This window comes from Lineus longissimus, chromosome 12 (assembly GCF_910592395.1).
Source record: "Lineus longissimus chromosome 12, tnLinLong1.2, whole genome shotgun sequence".
NCBI lineage: Eukaryota > Metazoa > Nemertea > Pilidiophora > Heteronemertea > Lineidae > Lineus > Lineus longissimus.
Genome location: NC_088319.1, coordinates 12,584,909 through 12,607,143, shown reverse-complemented (window position 1 = coordinate 12,607,143; position 22,235 = coordinate 12,584,909). Strand labels below are relative to the sequence as shown.

The 22,235-nt window shown below is 42.2% G+C and overlaps 2 protein-coding genes across 3 annotated transcripts; both read right to left on the bottom strand.

The window, feature by feature from the left end:
* Positions 1–494: 494 nt before the first annotated feature.
* On the bottom strand, positions 495–8,953 carry LOC135497014 (ethanolamine kinase 1-like). Its single transcript, XM_064786646.1, has 7 exons — positions 5,338–8,953; positions 4,860–5,131; positions 3,835–3,990; positions 2,901–3,043; positions 2,555–2,641; positions 1,800–1,954; positions 495–1,316 (listed from the first exon to the last, which is right to left on the bottom strand). The coding sequence occupies exons 1-7, from the start codon at positions 5,473–5,475 to the stop codon at positions 1,302–1,304; spliced, it is 966 nt and encodes a 321-aa protein (XP_064642716.1). The 5' UTR covers positions 5,476–8,953; the 3' UTR covers positions 495–1,301.
* Positions 8,954–13,887: 4,934 nt separating this feature from the next.
* On the bottom strand, positions 13,888–21,686 carry LOC135496577 (E3 ubiquitin-protein ligase MIB2-like). 2 transcript variants are annotated; one of them, XM_064785939.1, is made up of 16 exons: positions 21,579–21,686; positions 20,675–20,931; positions 20,240–20,411; positions 19,758–19,864; positions 19,052–19,386; positions 18,758–18,868; positions 18,296–18,400; positions 17,958–18,120; positions 17,486–17,616; positions 16,972–17,120; positions 16,220–16,376; positions 15,696–15,850; positions 15,260–15,489; positions 14,808–15,090; positions 14,429–14,598; positions 13,888–14,140 (listed from the first exon to the last, which is right to left on the bottom strand). In XM_064785939.1, exons 2-16 carry the CDS (start codon positions 20,910–20,912, stop codon positions 13,905–13,907), a joined length of 2,742 nt encoding a protein of 913 aa, XP_064642009.1. In that variant the 5' UTR covers positions 20,913–20,931; positions 21,579–21,686; the 3' UTR covers positions 13,888–13,904. The 2 variants fall into 2 exon arrangements, with proteins under 2 accessions (XP_064642009.1, XP_064642010.1); XM_064785940.1 differs by having other exon boundaries at positions 19,052–19,380.
* Positions 21,687–22,235: the final 549 nt, after the last annotated feature.

The window sequence follows — 22,235 nt, the reverse complement described above, 5'->3', positions numbered from 1 at the left end:
TGAGAGAGATGAGACGGTCACAGCCATTCCAAATCAGGCTTTGCTGCTCCACCGTGTTGGCAACATGATGAGAGCGACGAGACAGTCACAGCCAGGCCACATCTGTCTTGTTGGCTGCTCTGCCAAGTTGTCAACATGGTGAGAGAGATGAGACAGTCACAGCCAGGCCGAATTAGTCCTGGCTGCTCCACCGTGTTGGCAACATCACGAGAGAGACGAGACAGTCACAGCCAGGCCACATCTGTCTATCCCATTTTACTGCTCAGAACTGAATATGTTAGGGGAAATAGTGTCGTCGACGGGCTTGTAATGTCTAGTTCTACCTCTGTGTTGGGTGAACAACTTCCTGAAAATGCCACTCAAAAAACTTATCAAAATCGTTATGACGATGTCTCCATGAGATAGCCTTATATCACAGACCAAATCTGAGGCAGACCGACTGATCATTGGACAACTGAATCTCCACTCCGATAGATTTTGAATATTACATCAAATGAAGACAAGGCACGTCTCAACTTTATTCTGAGATGACAATATGATTATTTTAATACTCTTGCCCTTGGAATAAAATTGAGGATGTTTTCAAAAAACATTCTGCCATGTCACTTAAGAGTCTTCTCTAGTATGTCTTTCAACAGACTAAAAACATGCCTCTGTTAGTTGTGAAGACTGGTCCTGGTTAGATTGCGAAAGAGTTGAATATTGTCCCTGGTTGTGATATTTTCTAAATTGCACTAGTCATTTCAGGTCTGTGACTATAAAGATTGTTATGATCTCTCTGTTGTAAAGACATCTTTGGTTAGATTATGACCATGATTCCCTTGCATAGATGCCATTCTCTCTTTACCAATCAGATTATTGAGTCCTGGTGTGCAGACATATTTGGTTGACAATGACTCCCATTGCATAGAATTCCTTCTTGCTCAGTAAAACCCTTCAAATTGTTGGGTCCTGGCCTGTTTATTACTTGTGAAGACTGTGTTTGGTAAGGTTGTGACTATGTCTTTCATTGCATACATGCTCCTCAGAATGCTGAGACCCCTCTGCTGGTTGTGAAGACAGTCTAAGGTGTCATTTGGACCATGTCATGTGTTGTGCAATGGAGCCAAACGAGTCAACACTGTAAGGATATTCCGTGGACTGAAGAAGTTCCTCTGCTGGGTGTACAGCTTGTCTCTTGTTAGCCGCTGATGTTACATTTGCAGTCGTCCCAAGAGTGTTGCTCTTTCGTTCCCCATTCCATGGATAGCCCCAAGACTCAGTAACTTCATTTCCTTGTCCTCTTTAGATAATAGAACAGCTTAGACACTGCAATACTGAAAAAGAAAAAAGTAGCAGAATCATTTTGTCGTCTGCACGCTGAAAGTCCGTTTTATTGTCACAAGGATGCATCTGGATTTTCCAGGTGAGGTTTTCATATTGCTCTCTAACTTGCATTGGCCGTGAAGATGGCCACAATGACTGGGGAGAGGTAGAAATGTTTGATCTGAAAAACAGATACTCGATGATATCAATTTCCTAAGGCAAATTGCAAGTCTGTTTGAGACAGTGTAGCCTCCATCCGTGTTTGTCTGTTTGGGACAAATCTATCCGTATTCACTTGCAGTGTTTGTCTGTTTCAGACAGTGTGGCATCTGTCTGTGTTTGCAGTGTTTATTGTGATGATTATAACTCTGAAGGTGTTGAAAAACTAGAAGCTTGAAAAAAGGAATATTCTTTGTGCAAAAGTAACGAAAAAGATCAGATTTCAAAAGCTCGGTTCAGTAGTGACTTTACAGTCGTTCTGTAGCTATACGTACAGGTAGAATAATCTCAACATTGGAGACCAGGGTATCTCTGTCTTTTTCCGAAAATGTTTTGCCCTCCAAAGCTCCAAGGTGGTCCAAGTAGCTTGTGGCCCATCTGGCAATGCAGCTACGTTCCGGGAGTTTTCCCGTGGGGTCTGTATCAAGCCCTGAATAGAAAAATGTCTTTGATAGATTGAAATTGAGTGAGTGGGTCATCGGAAGGGATGCCATTCAATGAAGAAGACAACATTCTAAATTGTAGAATTTAGCACCGAGTTCCCGGCTGAGTTTGTCGATCGCCACATTGACTTAATGTCATCATAGATCGTGCGACCCGCCAAAACGAGAGATTTAGTCGCATGGTCATGTGATACACTGATAGTATCGCGGCGATGAGGGACCAAAATATCGCTTTTATGCAGATGAAACCGGCACTCGCAGGGTTCTATATCGAATGTCGCAGCGATGGCCACTTCTTGTCACGGCGACAAACCTCGCGTTCAGTTTCGGATCGCTTCTTCATTTGGCACGTTTCGCAACCCCAATAAGAAGAGCTACAGACGATGGAGTACAAAGTATGTGAATTCATTTCATTGCCGACGGTTTATACGATTTCCCCTTTTCCGTACCGCTAAGTATGATAGCTGCTTTACGATTGTCGCGTGACTGAACTCGCACTGGACTTGATGACGAAATCACTCACGGACACATCTTTGTACTTCGTCGTTCTCGTAAAGGTTGCGAAACCTGCCTATTGTCAAACCCACCGACAAAACTATAAGCAAGATGGATCCCGATATCCCAAGCGGCATACGTCATTCCGGCCCATTCGTAGTCAATGAACATCATGCGTCCTGCAAAATATGAAGCAAAATGTATGACGAGATACTCTGGGTTAGTAGTGTGGTTGAGACTAAGAACGTAAACACGAACTTGCACACACCATCATATACACACACCCATACGTTTCGATTTCAGTGCACTTTGATGCCATCTCACGCGCGCTAGGTTGCAGTCTTCTCTGTCTCCCGCGGTGTGACGTATCTGAGTGTCGCTCAACCTGACAACGCGCTTCCCTTCGAAAGTAAATACCCAAGCTTGATCTTTATTTACCTGTTTCTGGTAGGAAGATCAAATTAGTCATACTGAGGTCATTGTGACCAAACACAATCGGCATCTCCAGTTTCTTCAATGTTTTCTCAATTTCAGTCACCTCCAATTCTAGGTTCGGGAGAGAGGGAAAGCTCTCCTTGAACCTGAAACAACAAGAGTGCCACCAGTCAGATGTTCCGTGGAGGTCACGATTGTCTTAAATGGACAATTTGTGCATGAGATATGTTGGTTTTTTCAAGCAGGACCTTGACTTCTCCAAACAGGATAATTGCAAAATCGTTGAACTGCAATAAATTATGCACTAGGTTGTAACCAGAGGCCTGTCTGACATTCAAATGCCATGCCCAAAAGTGCAACACTGACGAAATTCATTACCATAGATCAGCATTAGTGTGAAACTACAAGTTGCGGCGCGCATGGTGGCAAGCCCTAAAAAGGGGGAATTATCCTCATGGCCGAGTAAATCCCAGGCTCAAGTTGTCCCTTTAAATGTGAACTTTGCATTTACAACGATGTCGTTATCTCAACGTAGCTGTACAGCTGTACGTGAAGACTTGTGGTGCTTTTGATAGCCGCTCCTAGGATAAGAACCAATCAACCGGCAGCCGTCTTCGCTGGTACGGACATGTCCGAATACATGGAAGAAGTGGCTGAACTGGCGCCCAGAACAAGTTGAGGCAAGAGGGCAAGAGGCAGCGAGATGGCGCGGCAGTTTGTCTTGGTGAAAATTTGATGAAAGCTGCCATGACAGAAGACCAGATTGGTGCATGCGGCTCCATGTCAGGACGCACCACCGCCGATAAATCGGCATGAGCTGGTGAGTCCCTCTCACTTGATGGCTTAAAACCACCATGTTGCAGTTAAAAGGAACCTGGAGCGAAACGCTTATAAAAATGGGGAGTTAGTTAGGAAGAAAGGAAGCTATACTGCCTACATGTTATCTCTTTGCTCATCTTCGAATCCTTTGGGCCAGGACTTCAACAGTTTCCGCATGTGAACAACTGGTGTCGGTGATTGGTCGAATTCGATGTGGTTGGCTTCGGCGAGGTTGGTTGAACAGTGCCAGCGCGCCATCTCATTGGAGATTGAGCTGAAGGGACAAGAACGCTACTGAGAGATCCCGTGAGCCAGTGTATGGGCGGTTATTACCACAAAAAAAGGACGAGCATACGAAAACAAGGACAGACCATAACGAAGACGTTATGAAGTAAAACGAAGACATTATGTACTAAAACGAAGATGTTGAAAAGTGAAACGAAGACATTGTATCTTTAAAAAGCAATAACAAAAATACGGTACGCGAGCGCCATCTGTTGTCTTCGTGTTGTATGATGTCTCCGCGTCGTGTCGACGTCTTCGTGTTGTGTTGATGTCTTCGTGTCGTGTTGATGTCCTTATTTTGACATGTTTGAAAGATACGATGTCATGTTGGTCTTAAGCATGGTGTATGGATGTCCTTGTTTTTAGAGATACAATGTCTTCGTTTCACTTTTCAAAATCTTTGTTTTAGTACATAATGTCTTCGATTTACTTCATAACGTCTTCGTTATGGTCTGTCCTTGTTTTCGTCTGCTCGTCCTTTTTTGTGGTAATAACCGCCCATACCAATGTCCTTCGCATGTTCGCTTGGTGTTTCCAATCGTAGCGGTATATATAATAGAGAGGATAAGATCCCAATACGCCTACGCAAACGTAGCAAAGTATAGCGACATGTAAGATTAAGTGGTATACCAATTGCAATTATTATTAAAGCCCCAGTACATTATAGCCCATATATATACCATATACACTGTCGAAACATAAGCTGGTAGTACTTAGATGTTATCATGAGCAGAGCCGTATCAGGCCCGGTATCATGGCCACAGAACCCGTATCAGCTAGAGGGCGACGCCTGGCGTTAGAAATAGGATTTATATCTAGTTGGACCAATAACAGTACGGCATACTTCTTCTGACGTACTTGATCATATATTCCTCCTTGAAATCCTGACTTCCCCACGAGTACAACTTTCCCTCCACATAATCATAGCACACACCATTGACAAAGAAACACCTCACTTTTGGCGCCAATCCGCTCGCAGACAATAGACAGATGGCTTTGCGTTCGTGGGCCCGGTCACGTGGAAGCAGGACGTCAGCTTCACCAAAAATACGGACAACCCAACCAGGTTCTTCTTGTGTCTTCAGGTTTTTACAGAGCACGAGGTGGTTGACCATACCGCCACCTAGCGACTGAAATGACAAGGCGACGTCAGTATCAGGGTACGGACGTTCATCCAGTTATGGATCAAGACCGTACCGCCATCTAACGACTAGATTCTAACGAACATTAAAGTCCTCAGAGGCCCATGGAATACATTACGTATAGGAGATAGGCCCACCGGTTTCAGCACAGTTCCTACACCTCTCTAATACAACCTCTCTACGTATACATGTACCTTGATTTGCAAGTCCGTCTCTTCCAAGCACGGCATGAGCTCTTTCAGAAGAGCTTTCGCTCCCTCCTCAATGCGGTTTGGATCTATCCTCATCATGATGCTGGCGACCTCGGAACACCCCTTTGATGTCGCCATCATGGAAGTTCCTATTCGGATTTCTTGTCAACTTTCGTGAAATATCGACTTTGTATCGCAAACGCTTAGGGTAATTATTCTCACCTAATATGATTAAGAGTAGGTCATCAGTTATCTTGTCTCTGTCGACACTCCATTTAAATCATGCTCATATTTACTGTCCGTGACCTACATGTACATGTACAGTCTTTTGAAATAATTAGAAATCAATAAAAACATGGAATCGTTTTTTAACAGAACTTTTCAAGTTCTATTTCAATGTTCAAATTTCAGACTTGTGAACTAACGGATCGGAGTATAGGCCTTTAAAATGATGAAGCGGATTCCTTACATGGAGTATACGCGACGGCAAGTGGTCCATAGTATCCGACTGGTTGTGACTTTGTCCTCACCAAGACCGATTTCGGACTGATGAATGTATCAAACCCATGGAGTATCTTGCTCTCTGAGTGCATCGCAGTCGTGTTTCAATCACGGCCTGTTGGGCTCACCAGGCTAACCAATCTCATCAATCTGTCCACAGATATGGTGTGATCAAGTATCAGAAACTGATCGATGTCTCGACCATCTCCGAACAGAAATGAGGCAAAAGGCTCTCTCGGTGGCAAAATGACACTTGTTGATTTTTTCGGCAACATTCACGGTCAAAAACACATATTTGGTTACTCGGGTTACTCGTGCCCCCCCCCCCCTCCTAGCTCACCCACGCTGCAAGAACGTACTTTTATGGAATAGGCCTATTCGAATAGACGGACAAGAATTGACCTCAATAATTTTATTTAGTTCTTTTTTAATCTGAAAATCCAATAGGTGGTCTGCACTGTCGATCTCGACACACGGAGTCTGCCTAGGGCGTCTCTGTACAATACATTGTATCCTGTACATGAGTATTCTGTGTTCTACTGCATGCGGTTCATTTCTATAGATCGATTGTTAGGCGATCAAAAGAACTAGATTTATACGCTTGGCAAACCTTGTACGCTTGGACCGTTAAACGTCACGTGACTCTGAAACGACCAGAGCTCTATCTCCATGACGCAGAATCAATTGATAATATTATTTTGTTACGCGAGGTCTATCAATGCGAATCGGGTACTTTTCCGGCTATACATTACCCCATCGGAATTGAAATTTGCACTTGTCCACCATTAACAACAAATAATTCAGCTTCATTGAAATGTTCTTCCTGTTGGTATAGCAGGGTCTTCTTATCACGCGACAATGCAGTGTACGGACCTGCGTGGTGCCTGAAATACAGACTGATGACGTTGTGAGAAGGCTAAAATTGAACGTCTGCTCCTCAAGTCCGATCGTTTTCATGACTTTTCGGCGAAGACCAAGGCGCAATAATCTTACTGCTATCGTAAGGATCGGTCAGATCAGTCAAATCTTCCTTGACCACCACGGAACGTACTACCCAGTCTCCAACTTTTAGCCTCTCCACCATGGTTCCATTAACTATAACCCTGTGGACAAAATGCACCTGGTCTCGCATTGCCCGACACTCAACCGAAATACTCTTCCGAAATTCCTCCAACTTATGATTGTAGCTCGATGATCTGCATTGTTTTAGGTCACTAAAAGTTACTTTGATCATGGACAGGGAACTCTTTGGCGCTGGGAACCAGTGAGTCTCAAAAGGACGCATATGCAGCGGAAAAATATCCGACTTTTTATATTTTAGATGCATGAACGGTTCTGTGACGTCCCACAGATGCGTTGCATTTTCGACGTAGTATTGTATATCTAAAAATGGCCAGCCCCACTCATACCCTGATGTATTTACCGAAAACCTTGAGAAAAGTTTCGTCCGACCGGCGGCGTTCACTAGATGGTAATCTGGTTCCAACTTACTCAGTGACGAAATTACTTCCATTTTCTGTGATTGGTGAACGAATACGTCTACGTCATCATCCCATGGTATGATGCCATGGTGTCGCCAGCTGCCTAGCAACGAGCCGCTATAGAGGAACCAGGGAATGTTGCTTTTGGACATTTCGAGATCGAAAACTAACAAGAGGTCAACAGCAATGTCTCGTTCGGCTGCCGTCATTCCTTGGGAGTACATTATCCTCCTTTGTTCCTCTAAACTACATATAAAGTGAAACTCAGAACATGTTAAACTACAGCGTAATAGTGCACATAGCAAACAGAGCAACGTACATGTACACAGTAACAGTAACGTAACCACCGGGAATTTGAAAATCAGTTTCATTTTTTGTTTTATCCGTCGTCTGTCGAAATTTTGAACACAGCCAGCGGTACTGCTACGCTGCCGAGGTAGCCGATTTGCGTCGGCCTGAAGATATAGAGGACGTAGAGCTTGACTCGGCGATCGTTCCCTTATCCACTGCGACCGGAATTTGACGGACTGGACTCGTTCACGACATGTCCATGAACCTCCTTCACCGTAAGTCCTACTTTCCCTGTGGTGTCGCCAAAGTTTCTACGCAAAGTTTGATTCTTGATAGGAGGCGAAAAGTCTCTCGATTAATATGGCTTTCCTACTTCTGTCTATGCTCTCAATCGGCACAAGTTTGTAAAACGCTTTAACGTTCCGATTTCCTCAAAAATAGACACAACTGTTAATCCAGAGAAGCTGGCACAACCTTTATGTCAAATTATGAGTGTATCGACTCCGACTCCATGTCTTTACTTCTTCTCCACACCTCGTATGAAGATGTCCTCTGCGTGGTGTCGTCAAAGTTTCTACTCCAGTGCCGTTTATACCGGTGTTGATTCAGGTACTGATCAAAATATAAAGTCCCAATGGCCCCGTAAAATAGAATGCAAACATATCATTTGGTTCTCTGCTAGTGAAGCGATTGAAATCGCGGGCAGCAGCGATCTAAATAACCCGTTTGTCCTCCAATTGTTCCGGAAAATTTTGTTCAGGCGCATATAGCGCACAATTCATTTTCTTATTATAGTGATGACGCCTCACACTCCTCCCCGGTAGCTGGCTTGTGGAAACAGATGTGTCATCAAAGCACGACCATATTTTAAATTCACGATCGATCAGCATGTGTTTTACCTCTATACCGTAGCATACAGACCGTCAGTGCAGACCTTTCCATCACCTGGGTGGTTTTGAATTCCATTTTCTGACTAGAACAGTCAAGCTAGGATCCCCGGCTAAACGGCCAGTTTACGCCGATTCGGACAAGAAATAGTTTTACCAAAACTCCCGAAACGTCAAAGTGAACACCTATCCCATTGTTCGGTCTCCTGATACATGTAACGGTGATGAATTAGGCGTTATCGTTTGCGTTACGGGGGCTATGCGAAAACTCCCTATTACCTCGTATATAGGTCTACCGTGCACGGCGTAGGTTTCACGGAACCAGCTGATCGATCTGTCCACACGTGTACCATACACGTGTAGAGTAAGGTGTGGCAACATGTGTTATACCAATTGACAGATAAAACTAGGAAGTATAAATGTATAAGTGTATGATGTATGAATATTACGAGATTCTGGTCAGTCAAGAAAGACGATGTCAGGAACACTGCCTACAGCTTAATTGAATAGCACACCAGGGACATTGTCACAGCTTGAGAACTAGAGTATCAGGAGAATTCTAGTATTTCACTAGTGTCGACATCCTGAAGGGAAGAGATTTTCATATATGGAAATTGTCACAGCTTGATAGGGACATCGTCACAGCCTAAAGAACTAGTGTATCACGGACAGTACTAGTGTCCGTCTGAACTGAAGTGATAACATATCGGGGACATTTTCGCATCGGGATATCACAGACGTCACAGCTTGAAGTTTTCGTGTATCAGGGGCTGTGTCAGATCCGGAAGGACCATCATCAAGGGTATCATAACAGAGAAGTGTGATATACCAGGGGCCGGGTCACAAGCTAAGGAAAATGTACCAAGTAGACCATGGGCAATGCCAGTGCCTTATGGAACAGCATATCAGGGGTTAGGATGTCACCTGAGGGAAGCACATCAGGAGATGTGCCACATCATGCAGAGGCAGCACTTCTTGGCTTGACACCAGCTAAGGCATCCTGAGGAAATTACGGGTTAACGTTTCCTCTCCAGCCCTGCACACAAACAGGGCCGGCCGTCCCGTCCAGTTGTGACACTGGACGGACAGCATACAGAGACAGATAGAGAGGCGGAGTATCAGGGCAAGGTCACAACCTGAAGATGATTGGAGATATGAATAAAGAGTAGAAGATGCTTTTATCTATAACTCCTTGTACATTTACACGAGGGCTTTTTGAATAGTTTTTATTCATATATCACCCATTGTATCAGGGACTGCGTCACAACCCAAAGGAGCAGCATTATTTTTAGGGGCCGTGCTATAACCAGAATGGGCAGCCTCGCAGGTCAGGACCATGTCAGAACCAGACAGCAACATTCGAAGGAAAAGATCACAATCTACTGACAGGGTCATCGTCTCATCCTCTCAAAGCACATACTTGATCAGTGTCACAACCAGAAGAGGTATGACCAGGGACAGTGTCACAACCAGAAGTGGTATGACCAGGGACAGTGTCACAACCAGAGGAGGTATGACCAGGGACAGTGTCACAACCAGAGGAGGTATGACCAGGGACAGTGCCACAACCAGAAGAGGTATGACCAGGGACAGTGTCACAACCAGAAGAGGTATGACCAGGGACAGCGTCACAACCAGATATAGTAGGACAGCTATACTGGCTTCCTGATTTTCGGGCATTCCTCTCCCAAGCTTTGATCCACAGCACTAAAAGAAATGCAGACTCCCTTCTTCTTTCACATATATTATCTATTTATTAAGCAAAGATCTTGTACAGCTGCAGACATGTGAAAAAAGGTACAAGCATTCGTATTAGAAAAGGAAGGCATTGATTAAGAAAATATACACTAAAGTTTGGATCAAAACAATCTGTCCATTATGCAGGGTGAGCGGAAAAAAAACCCCGATTTAGTTTGAAGACTTTTGAGGGTATTGGGGCCCTCCTCCAGACAAAAATCATAAATCTAAGGACCAGAATCCTGGCATCTGGGAATAACCATGGTCTTTCAAGGATGTCAAAAAGTAAACTTTTGAAAAGTGTTTTTTGGGACACCCCATACACTCCCCCAAGCCCACACCCCTGCTCTGTGTCACTGCCTTTCATTATTTTGATATGGCTACTGAAGTAAGCTGACTATTGAAACCAGAAGCTGGTAGAGTTTAATGCTATTTAGAGAACATAGATGAAAAAATGACAATGTCATCAGGAAATTCAATATTAACTCTAACAATCGAACTTATGAAAATTTAACCCTTGACAATCAAGCTTAGACTGTTTTGAACCAATTTCAACTAAGAGCACATAGATAAATCACAAAACCTATCTGATTATGCAACAGATACATGTAATATAAGGTTAACACACTTTAATCAGACAACAAGAAGTCAACCTTATCAGCTGAATTAACTCACAAGATTCTGCCATGACGAAAATTGTAGTACTTTGTCAAATAAGGAGTACAGCAATGTATGCTTGTGGAAGTCAAGAAACTATTTACACAAATACTGAAATATCAATGAACAGCATCACAAATTTGACCACAAAGAACGAAAAGTCAACAATGCTGTTGTGTAGACAATGCTGTTGTGTAGACAATGCTGTTGTGTAGACAATGCTGTTGTGTAGACAATGCTGTTGTGTAGACAATGCTGCTGTGCAGACAATTCTGTTGTGTAGACAATGCTGCTGTGTAGACAATGCTGTTGTGTAGACAATGCTGTTGTGTAGACAATGCTGTTGTGTAGACAATGCTGCTGTGTAGACAATGCTGTTGTGTAGACAATGTTGTTGTGTAGACAATGCCGTTTTGTAGACAGCTTTACAAATACTGTCTCATCAAATTCATGTGCACGATTACTGCACTACGGCATTGTGTAGGATTGCATTTCTATTTTCCTGGACCACCAGTAATTACAAATGGCGTACCCCTTAATGTCATTGTTTCAAGGTGTGTTTATTAGATAGGAGCATACAACATCACTGACTACTGTACAAGCTTCATAACATGGACTATAATAGCTCAGGACTCACAACGCTACACAATGTTACTGTACAATCACTATTAAATTACTCACACAAAAGTGAAACAAATTTACAAGATTACTATCAAAAAGAAGCTACTGTACAAAAAGACATCCCTCAGGGGGAACGGGTCACTTTCCAATGTGTACCAAATTACCCGATTGGCCGAGAAACTGACACATTCATATTTCCTCCAATCAGGAGACTTTTTACAAATCCAATATTGATTAAACCAGGAATTGATAAAGACTTGTCTTTATTTATTCTTGATTACCAAGAATTGACAATGAATAGTCTTTATTGATTCTTGATTAAGCAGGAAATCAGATGTAAAGGCTCACACTATGTACAATACATACAAGGCTATACTGTTACTTGGTAACTGGTTTCAGGTTAACCTTAAGATTGAGAAGACTGGGGTCGGGTAAGTCAAAGATACACATAAAATTTATTTCGACAGACATTATGCCAGGCGCAGTGATTATTATCACAGAGTAGCTGCAATTTTTCTCAGCTAAAGCAGGTTTTTTGCACAGAAAAATGGCAGCGTGTGCCGAGGCTTGACTAATTTTGGAAGAGAGTTAGATAAATTTTTGCGCCTCCCAGTCTCCAAATCCTAATCTTTCAAACAACAATGTTGATTATACAGACGAACATTTCACACTGCTACGATGAAGCAATCTCAAGACCTACCAACAGAACAAACCAAATCATCATCATAGCAAAAACTGGCACAAAAATATACCACACGATCTATTAGTTGTTGGCAAATTCATCAAAATACAATTCTTACAAGCCAAATTGGGCACATTCATGTAGTATATAGGTCCTTCATTGAAAATGTAAAGATATGCGAAAAACTGACAATACAACACAATAACTGTAAAATTGTGAAGTAGAAGAAATGATATAAATTAGCCACTGTTCAGTGAATATCAAAGAACTACAACATTTGCTGAGACAGTACAGGGCGAGTCAATAAAAAGGTAATCAAGAGGTAAATGGTTATTACGTCTAGGATAATCATATTTAAAAAAAATTATAGTCGAGTCATGATGTAAAAGCTATAACTCATCCACTGACTTATTGATAACAATGCTCTGACCATGCATCGCTTAGCACAATGATAACAGAATAATTATCCTGGACGTATTAACCCTTTACTTTTGGATTACTTTTTTATTGACCCACCCTGTATATTCGAAACAATATACTATACTGGCCTTTTCGTTTTTAACTACAAAGGAAGATTTCACGATATATCACAATGAAAATTCTTTGATTGGCTGATTTTGTTTCAATGGCTTTCCCCAGTCACCCAGTCGGCATGGAACCCAATCACCCGACCGTGCTAAAATGGCAAACGGCTTTCCAGTAACGATAGACAGACTACCAAATCTTTTGTGACTGGTGAAATTGAGAGGTGTGAAATAGAATTGCCTAAAATCGGAAATTTTACATCCCTGTGTTGCTTGGACTACTCTTCCAGCTACATAGTTTACAGTTGTTATCAAACATGTTCAGAGCTACTGAAATTAACCTGCCTATGTTAGCTTTACAACAGTGATTGAATCGTTAGCAACGGCAACAGCGATAGATATACAAGGATTGCTACGTTTTACCAATTAGGCTAAATATAAATGCATTAGTATCAATGTAATAGTGCACCACACAGAAGTTATTGGACCCTCTAAATTGATCGAACAATTTCATTTAACATACGTACATTTACGATTGTCTTAGAGACGCTCTATAAAGCTACATCAAGGCAGTGAGCACCAGAGTCCAATAAGTGACAAGTTGGTCAAAAATGAAAAGGGCATGTAGCAACGTCAGACACTGAACATTGTTTCGTCAGACACTGAACATTGTTTTCTGGCAGAGGCTCATTGATGTAGTTTCATCCATTTCCTCATAGATGGCAGCACTCCACTTTTCTTTTACGTTGTGTGGACCCAGGCCTATTCCATTTTTCTCAAAACTTGAATGTTGCTCAGTGGACTCTGGTTCTCACCCGAGTGGAAAGTTTGAGAAGTGTCGACTATGTACTACTACTAGGTGTAAGACAAAGTTTTAACCTCTTACTAAAGAGGGCGTCAATAGGATTAGGATGGTGTATGTTGTCGAAGGACTAAGATGCATATACACAGGACCAATTTATCAGCAACCACCTGTGCAGAAAAGGGCGTGGGGTTAAGACTTGGTCATCTCCTGCACTATTAACTCTTTCAGTGCCCAGAATTTTACTATTTCTCGCATTGAAAAATTCTCCAAACATCATTTCAGAATTTTACAGGACATCTTCATTGGCAAGTTTAAAACAGATTTATTTAAAACACCTCGTTGAAATCTGTCAAAAAAATTCTCAGTATTTTTCCACCCACAATTTCAAAACAGATTAATTCTCTTGGTAATTGGTTTGCGACACATGTGGCATGTCTTCAGTGGCATGGCACAGATCGAGCACGCGCTGTGTCCGCACAGGAACGCAACGTTTCGCTTGTTCTCAAGACAAATCGAGCAGTTGATCGTATCTTCCATATCCTGCATTTGTTTCTGTAGTTCCTGTATGGTGGCGTTGTTTTCTTGGTCAACAGGGCGCTGACGATCAATGAACTTGTTTTCTGAAAGCAATGAAAAAAATAACTTCACATCAGACTGGAGAATGAGAAAGATCTTTAATACAAACGTTATTGGTTGCCATAGATGGGGATGAAAATACCACGAAAAAAAAAAATACCACGAAAATATCAGTCATGGTCGGAGTGATGTTTTGAATGAATGGATCAAAACAGTGAGACATGGCACAAAGATGTATATGAGGTAGGTTTAAGAAAATTCCAAGAAAACTTGAGAGTGATAAACTGATATGCAACATTTCTCAAAATCTAGGAGCAGACTACAGTATTTACCTCGGTCAATCTTGCTAACGATAATCTCCTGACAGACGAGGCATTTCTTCATCTTGATGCAGCAGTCACTGCAGACGATCTTATGATTGCACGGCTCAAACTTGACTGTGGCGATGTCATCGCAGCAAACCATACAGTCGACTTTTTCCTCCTCTTCTTCTTCTTCGACACTGAAACAATACGTGAAACCAGCGACTGAGATTTTGTTTGATTCAAGATGACAAGGCATGTCACTGCCAATCAATTATGGTCTGACAATTTGGCAGACATTTCTTACTCTTCCTAACAAATAAAGAGTACTTTTACCACAACAAGGAGTAAATCTACATTGACTAGATGTTTCATTGACCTCTGGAGCAATAAACAAATTAGTACCAACCTTGGCGAGGAGAATTTCTGTATCAGATCTACAATCTTTCCATCCGTCACCAAGTCCAGCGCCGCCTTGCCCTGCTTGTTCTTATGACTAAGCGATGCCCCCTTCTGGGCAAGGAAAGCGGCAATAATGGCGCTGGTCGGGCCTTCCTGTTCCGATAAGCCAAGCTGGTTCCTCATCTCCGCAACGGCTGGGGAGTCCTCGCCCTCATTTGGCAAGATTTGTCGCATCAACGCCAGGTGGAGGCACGTATCGCCATCTTCGTCTTCTAGTGCTATGTTGGCTCCTGAAATAACATGTACATATATGTAGCTCATTGTTATATGAAGTACGAAGTACATTTTTTCTAGTAAATGCACATACCTTGCATTCAAAGTAACAATAATCAAAACTTACCTCTCGACACAAGCAAGTAACAGTAGAGTGACAAATACAATTATTTAATCAAAACTTACCTCTGGACACAAGCAACTCCACTATGGCCGCATGACCCTGGGACGCGGATAGCAAAAGCGGCGTCTGCTGTCGATTGTTCTTAATTTCAATGTCGGCGCCCCCCTTCTCTAGCAAGATGTCGGCGACGTCACAATGGCCATTGAGAGAGGCGAGGTGTAGAGCACCAAAACCATCTTCCTTCTTGATGTCCACTAGGTGGGGACACTTGGCAAGAATATTCTCTGTTGCGCTGGAAAATTATCATATTGATTTAAAACAGACTTTCAAACAAACCAAGATTATTCTCTTTGTAACTTGTACACATGAATCTGGCGAGTCATGAAATAAGAATAAAAGAAAATTCAAAGAAAACTAATTTTGAATGTGGGTTGCCAGCTGTCACAACTGACTTCTTACTTCTCGGGCCAAGTAGGGACTGTGACAGATTGTACTTACTGGCTATTTCCTTTCAATGCTGCATGATGCAGGCAGTTGAAGCCGCGTTTATTCTTCAGGCTGAAGTCAACTCCAGGATGATTGGCCAACACTTCCACAATTTCCTTGTTGTCCTTGCCGATGGCATCGTGTAAGGCAGTATCTCCATAGGAATCCTAGAAATTTGGAGGAATGAGAATACATTGTAGTTATAACAATTTGAGTAATTGTTATATTTGTCTTGACCCCAGTTCGAAATAAGCGTGGGACTATCATTTCATCATGTTGGGAGGGGCAATCCTTTGATTACATAGCAGGGGAGGGGGATTCAAAAATAGAATGCAAGGACACTGCCCCGTACATACAGCCCCAGTTTTTATTTGAGCTCTTCACTGTTGTCATTCTCACTTTTTTTTTCAATATTTTAAGCACACTTCTATTTATCTACACTTTCGAGTCTACCGTCAACTATCCACAATCTGTTGAAGCTGGATGGAGTTTTGGGAGAAGAAGACAAATATGAAGAAGAAAAAGAACTCACTAACCTGAATATTAACATCACATTTATGCTTGAGTAAGACTTTAACACATTTGACGTGTTGCTTGTTGACGGCCACATGGAGCGTACTACAACCTCCATTGTTTAAGGCATTGATTTGACTGCCTTTTGACAGTAACAGTTCAGTGACTTCAGGCTGGTTCCTGAAAATGACCGAAAATGGATTTGAGACAAAATGTCAAATGAAGATGAACAAGTGATGAGTTCTATTCTAATGCAAAAGTCGCCAAAAGCCATTTTAAAAATTTGAGATACTATGGTAAAATGAAGCTGACAGGTTCCCTAGATCTGAATGCCAAAGCGTTTCTATGAAACCAGCCAAATTCTACAGAAATACAAGTAACATGACATCACTTTTGGTGCAAGTAGTTAAAGTTTTGCACCAAGCCAGTCATTCTTGTGAAGTTAGTAGGCCTGTACAGTTGACTCAGAGCTGAGATATTTAGCTGACTTTTGGATCTTTGAAGCAATTCCACCAATGGGTACTTTCTTTCATTTCTTCTTTTGTTTAATCCGGGTAATTATTTGCTCATTTACTATTAATCAAGCTACTTGTATTGTAGGAGGAAACCAGGGCACCCGAGGGTAAGCAGATGTGATTTACCCTCTCTATCGCATATACGCCTGCAAAGTCAGTCTGGGAATGGAACTCAGGACCTCATGGGTGACAGGCACCAATGTTTCAACTATGCCAAATCGACAGTCCTTTAACGAGAGTGTGTATTACTGCTGACTCACCCAAATGCAGAATAATGTAGAGCTGTATCCCCATCTTCATCCTGGCACTCGAGGTTCGCCCCGGCGTTCACCAACATCTTGACTAACTCTATGTGTCCTTGGTGACTAGCAACTTGCAACGCCGTCTTACCCGAACTTTTCTGGTCAATCTGCAAAAATTACCGAACCAGAGAGGTGAAATATCAATTGATGTTATTCATTACAATCCTAGAAAAAGATACTTTTTTTGTTCTTCAGCGTTCACAGTTTTTGAGATATACATGAAACAGTTAGTCTATTTTTGGTAATCAAGTCGTCTGTCCTAGAGAGTTCCCCCACAGAGTAATGTTATATCCCCAATGCCTGGTGAGAAGATAGTCTGTACCCCATATCAAGTATGGATTAAATCTATTCTTGCCCATATGCATAGAGCTTGCACTTGAATCAGAAGGAGCTACCGTACTAACAGGGCTTGAAAATTTGACCTTCCATTTAAGAGACTTGGCCATCCAGATCGATTTTTTCAGCATCATACCTTATCTGGGTGTTTTGTGACTATCTCCTTGACCATCGGTAGGTGTCCCTGCGCAGCTTCCCGCACCAAGATGTCTGGACCGGTGAGATTCTGTAACTCCATGATCTTCTGGAATATTGCGCTGATTGGTGCTGCATGAAATGATAAGATAATAGTATATTAGAAAGCATGAAATCTCCCCGGGTGTTTCATGGTCGTGAATTTTGCAAATTAACACAATTTGGGAAAATCAAAATCTTAAAGACTTTTTGGTTGGAAAAAAACAAAATAAAAACTTAAATATCTAATTTTTTTTGGTAATTTTCATGACTCGCAAAAATAAAAAAAGACAAGAAAAATTTACGGTTTACAGTATAAAGTAAGTTAGGATCTTTTTTTGGGGGGTGGGGGGGGGGGGCCAATCAAATGCCATCGTCAAATGCAGTGTCTTTAATAGAGAGGTATCTGCTAATGGTGGTTCCCCTCTACTCACATGCATCCTCCCTCTTCTGGACGCCACTCTTGTTGACGTCTTGCGTCACCTGCAAGACAAGATGGCAGCAGGCGGGATTGAACGTCCAGGTCTGAGATGCCACCGAAACGCGAAGATCCCCGTCAGCGTACACCTTCAACACTTTACCGGTCTGGCCGAGAGCCTGAAAAAACAATCAAGAATGAGTAAAACTTTGTGTAATGCATACAAATATTCCAAAAATGCAGCTGAAAGCTTGAGGAAGCTGATGACTTATATTTTCCTTAGATTATGTCATGTTAGGCTGACAATAGCGCACTACCAAAGACACCAAATCATATCATGAATGCATAACTTACAGCCTTCATCTGATCTGTCCATTCGCCGTGATCTTTTTGCTGACTCTTGACTTGGGGAAGATTGTCTGAGATTTTCACGATATCACCAACCGCAAACTGCTGCACCTGAAACCACATGAAAAATTAATGTGAGAAACTTGAAGGTTGCTGAAACTGAAAGGCCATCTGAATGAGAGATGGGGCATCGTCAGCTGACTCATGAGTTCCACAAAATATTGACACTACTACCTGCACAATTGCAGAGGTGAAACTAATGGTCACTTTTACCTCACTCATGTTTTTACTGCTCTCTAACAAGGACACCTTAGGTACAGACAACTACTGTCCTAAGGGATTTGTCCTGTTTACAAAAGTTAGATTGAGTGGAAACGACCAATTTTGTGTCCTTAAAATAAGTTCAAGGAGAGAGCATGTGCACCTTGCAATTAAGTTTCTGCAAACGGAGGTTTCTACTGCAATTACCTTAGTCAAGGCACCGGCGTGAAATGTCCATCGGTTGGCACATCCTTCGTACTGCACTCGCACGTCACCTCTTTCAGTTATCCGATGAACTGTACCAACTCGACCAATGTACTGGAAGAGAAAGAAGACACTTTTAACATGATCGTAAAACCAAACAAGGGAAGTGAATCTTCGATAAGCCCAAATGCCTAATGGCTCCGAGGTGCGAGGTATATACCAGTAAAATTTCTCGAAGATTCCTCATTTTACATTGCAACCTTTGTCATTATCAGTGAACAGGACAAACAAACTTACATCTGCCATTTTCGGATTCCATCCCCCGTGACCTTCCTGCATGGCCTTCAATATGACGATGTCAAGGTCAACACGCACTTTGTCGCCGACCTTGAATTCACAATGGGCGGAGTTAGACGCTGGCGGTTCAACTGATTCTCCCAACACAGGTAAATGGTCGCGGTAGTAAGTCCCTCCGACTCCATCCGAGATATATTTAATGTCCACTTTCCCCTTGTGTCCGAGTCGGTAAACATTGGTCATTCCCGCCTGCCATGCAACGCAAGCAACACTTCGACCTGATTCTGTATCCCAGCCTCGAATATCGAGCACCTTCCCATATTTCCCATCTGTACCTTGAGGGGAAAATAACTTTTAGTTCACCAATCAACAGTAAATATTCCTCAATGGTAAAACATCCCTTTATCTTCAATGGCTCCTCTGGTCTTGACTGGTCCATATATTTTGTATTTTATAAGTGAGAAATAGCAAGATAGAAAGTGCTTCTTTTGTGTTTTTAAAGTATGGTTTTCACATTGGTACTGGTATATGCATCAATTAAAGCAAATATATGGATGAAGAATCTTTTAAATTATGGTTTTGTGAACATACACAATGTAGGGCCACCAAATTAAAGACATTTTACAGTATATGGATTATAGAACCAAAAACCTGGCTTCTAACTGCTGATGTCACAGAAACATCTCAACAATGCACTCCTACTCACCATCCTGTATTCCCCAATCCCAGTCTGGCCCTCGGACAACTTTAGCACCAGTAAATATACCCTTGGCTGTGATCTTTACTGACCCATTACGCTTTGGCACCTTCACCCTGTAAATGCATTGAACACGTTGTAATTCATCTGAAACTTCCAAGTCATCAGTAACTAAAAAGACTTACTCTGCCAGAATCAGACTAATCTTGACGAAGAACAGGCCCATTTACAGCAAAAAAATAACAACTATTCTCAGCCATTTTTAACAGGCTTTTTGTGTGCAGTGCCATATGGATGATTTCGACAAAATTTGTTTGGGCACTGACCAGTCATCCTTTTCACCTGGTACAAAAGGTCACAGTGAGTTATGACATTGTCCGAAGTAGGCTTAGGCCTTTTGACATAATCTGCACATTTATTTTGTCAGGGCCCTTGTTTGTTTTTGTCGAAATTATCCATTCTTCTGAAACGGAGTATGAACCTAAACTTACCCTGGTATCCCAGGATAATCAATTCTGAGAAATGAATGATTGGTTTCATGTTTATCAGCCATGTAGCACTGAGAGCAGAGGTCGTAATCCTTGCATTTAAGACACGTCCACCTCATTCCCATTACATCCTGCTTCTTGCATGCATCACAGACAATATTTTGGTGGCGAACACCTGAAGAGGGGAAAAATGAAAGTGTCAGAATACATGCAGCTGGAAGCAAACTTTTGATAGAGTGGATTTTTAAACTGAATTAAAATGTTTTTAATTGAACAAGTAACCAGTGATATGATTGTGACACTTTGATAGTGAATACAAGTACATGTATTGCTGTTAAAATTCTGGAACATTCCAGGTCGAAGAGAGCCTCCAGATACATTGAGTCCCATCATAAGCAATCATTGAATCAAAGGTTTTGATAGCAGTAGGAATCTTACCAATAGGAGCATTATCAAAAATCCTCAGGTCATAAGACCCTTGGTAACCAACTCTGTAGTTCGTCCTTGATCCTGAATCCCACTGCACCACTACAGTTTTATCAGGAGAGGTTGTGCTGCCCGGTTTCCCAATCTCTACCACTGTTCCAACATGTCCTTCTCCGTCGTCTTGGTAACTCCACTTCCAGTCTGGACCACGCACACATCGGAGCCCAACCTCCATTCCACCCCTCTTCATTGAAACCACACGCTGGTCCCTGAAAGTATTAGAGAATTGAGTGCTCAACATTCTTAAGACTTCATGAGTATGATGCTAGTGCCCAAGTGGGACAGATTTCCGGGACAGATCGGTATTGCCATTTCCGTGGTCAAGCTGCCGTAGTAGTAGTTGAGTCGGCATGCCGTTTGTTTTTTGAGTTATTTAGCAGACATGCCGAGATCCCTTCATAGTGACTGGAGGGCCAGGTCTATAAACACTACGTAGCACATACAAAAATCAGAAATGGTCATGAATTTCATGTGAGAAGACACCATCATCATCATCGATGACATCATCATCGATGACATCATCATCAGACCGAGTGACAGCGAGGGTCGAAAACTACACACATGCCCTCATAAGGCTTTACTTGGGCTAGCAAACGCACACATTGGTCTAAAAATATGCCCGACAATGGGCCGAACAAAAGACCAGTAATGTAGAAAGCCAAAACAAACTTGGTGTGAAGGGGGTCCATGATCCATGCAATACATTTGTAATGCATTTCGTGCACTGCGCGTGCATTCATTCAATGATTCATTTTTTAGTTGAAGATGTGAACTTCTTGCCACAACTTTCACTTTCCAGCCCAAATCATCGTCATAAAGTGGCAACACCCATGGCAGGGCAATTACTCTAGCTTACTGTCTGCCTTGAAATAAACTCTTTAGAAGATTCCTAATATCAAAAAACAACAATTTGCGAAGTTATTTGGATACAGAGGACAACCATTTTGTTGCGATTTGTTACATCCTCGATCGGCACATCGAGGGATGTCGGAGTAACAGGTGATGCCACCATTTAGTACACAACGCGGGAAATACAAATGCGCACGTGCGGACGGCGATGACTCTTGACTATGACGGCTATGATGTGGATTCATACTGGTGATGAACCATTGAATGGGTGATCATGTGAGGGATGTTGATTCATACTGTAATAAACCATTCAATGCAATGGGAACTCGAGTTAATGTGGTCATCTGAGGGATGTGGATTCATACTGGTGCGGCCATGATAAACCATTGAATGGGTGATCGTGAGTGATGTGAATTCATACTGGTGATAAACCATTGAATGGGTGATCATGTGAGTGATGTGGATTCATAGTGGTGATAAACCATTCAATGCAATGGGAACTCAAGTTAATGTGGTCATTTGAGGGATGTGGATTCACACTGGTAATAAACCATTCAATGTGAACTCAAGTTAATGTGGTAATTTGAGGGGTGTGGATTCATACTGGTGATAAACCATACAATGTGAACTCAAGTTAATGTGGTCATCTGAGGGATGTGGATTC

Excerpts from the sequence above, each read along its gene's own strand:
- LOC135496577 (XM_064785939.1), bottom strand. The coding sequence starts at position 20,912 with ATGAAGAGGGGTGGAATGGAGGTTGGGCTCCGATGTGTGCGTGGTCCA. Across the intron at positions 19,387-19,757 it reads GGATTGGGGAATACAGGATG|GTACAGATGGGAAATATGGG; the intron begins GTGAGTAGGAGT and ends TTTCCCCTCAAG. Across the intron at positions 18,121-18,295 it reads GGACAGATCAGATGAAGGCT|GCTCTCGGCCAGACCGGTAA; the intron begins GTAAGTTATGCA and ends TTGTTTTTTCAG.
- LOC135497014 (XM_064786646.1), bottom strand. The coding sequence starts at position 5,475 with ATGATGGCGACATCAAAGGGGTGTTCCGAGGTCGCCAGCATCATGATG. Across the intron at positions 3,991-4,859 it reads AAGGAGGAATATATGATCAA|CTCAATCTCCAATGAGATGG; the intron begins GTACGTCAGAAG and ends TTGTCCCTTCAG. Across the intron at positions 2,642-2,900 it reads GATCTTCCTACCAGAAACAG|GACGCATGATGTTCATTGAC; the intron begins GTAAATAAAGAT and ends CATATTTTGCAG.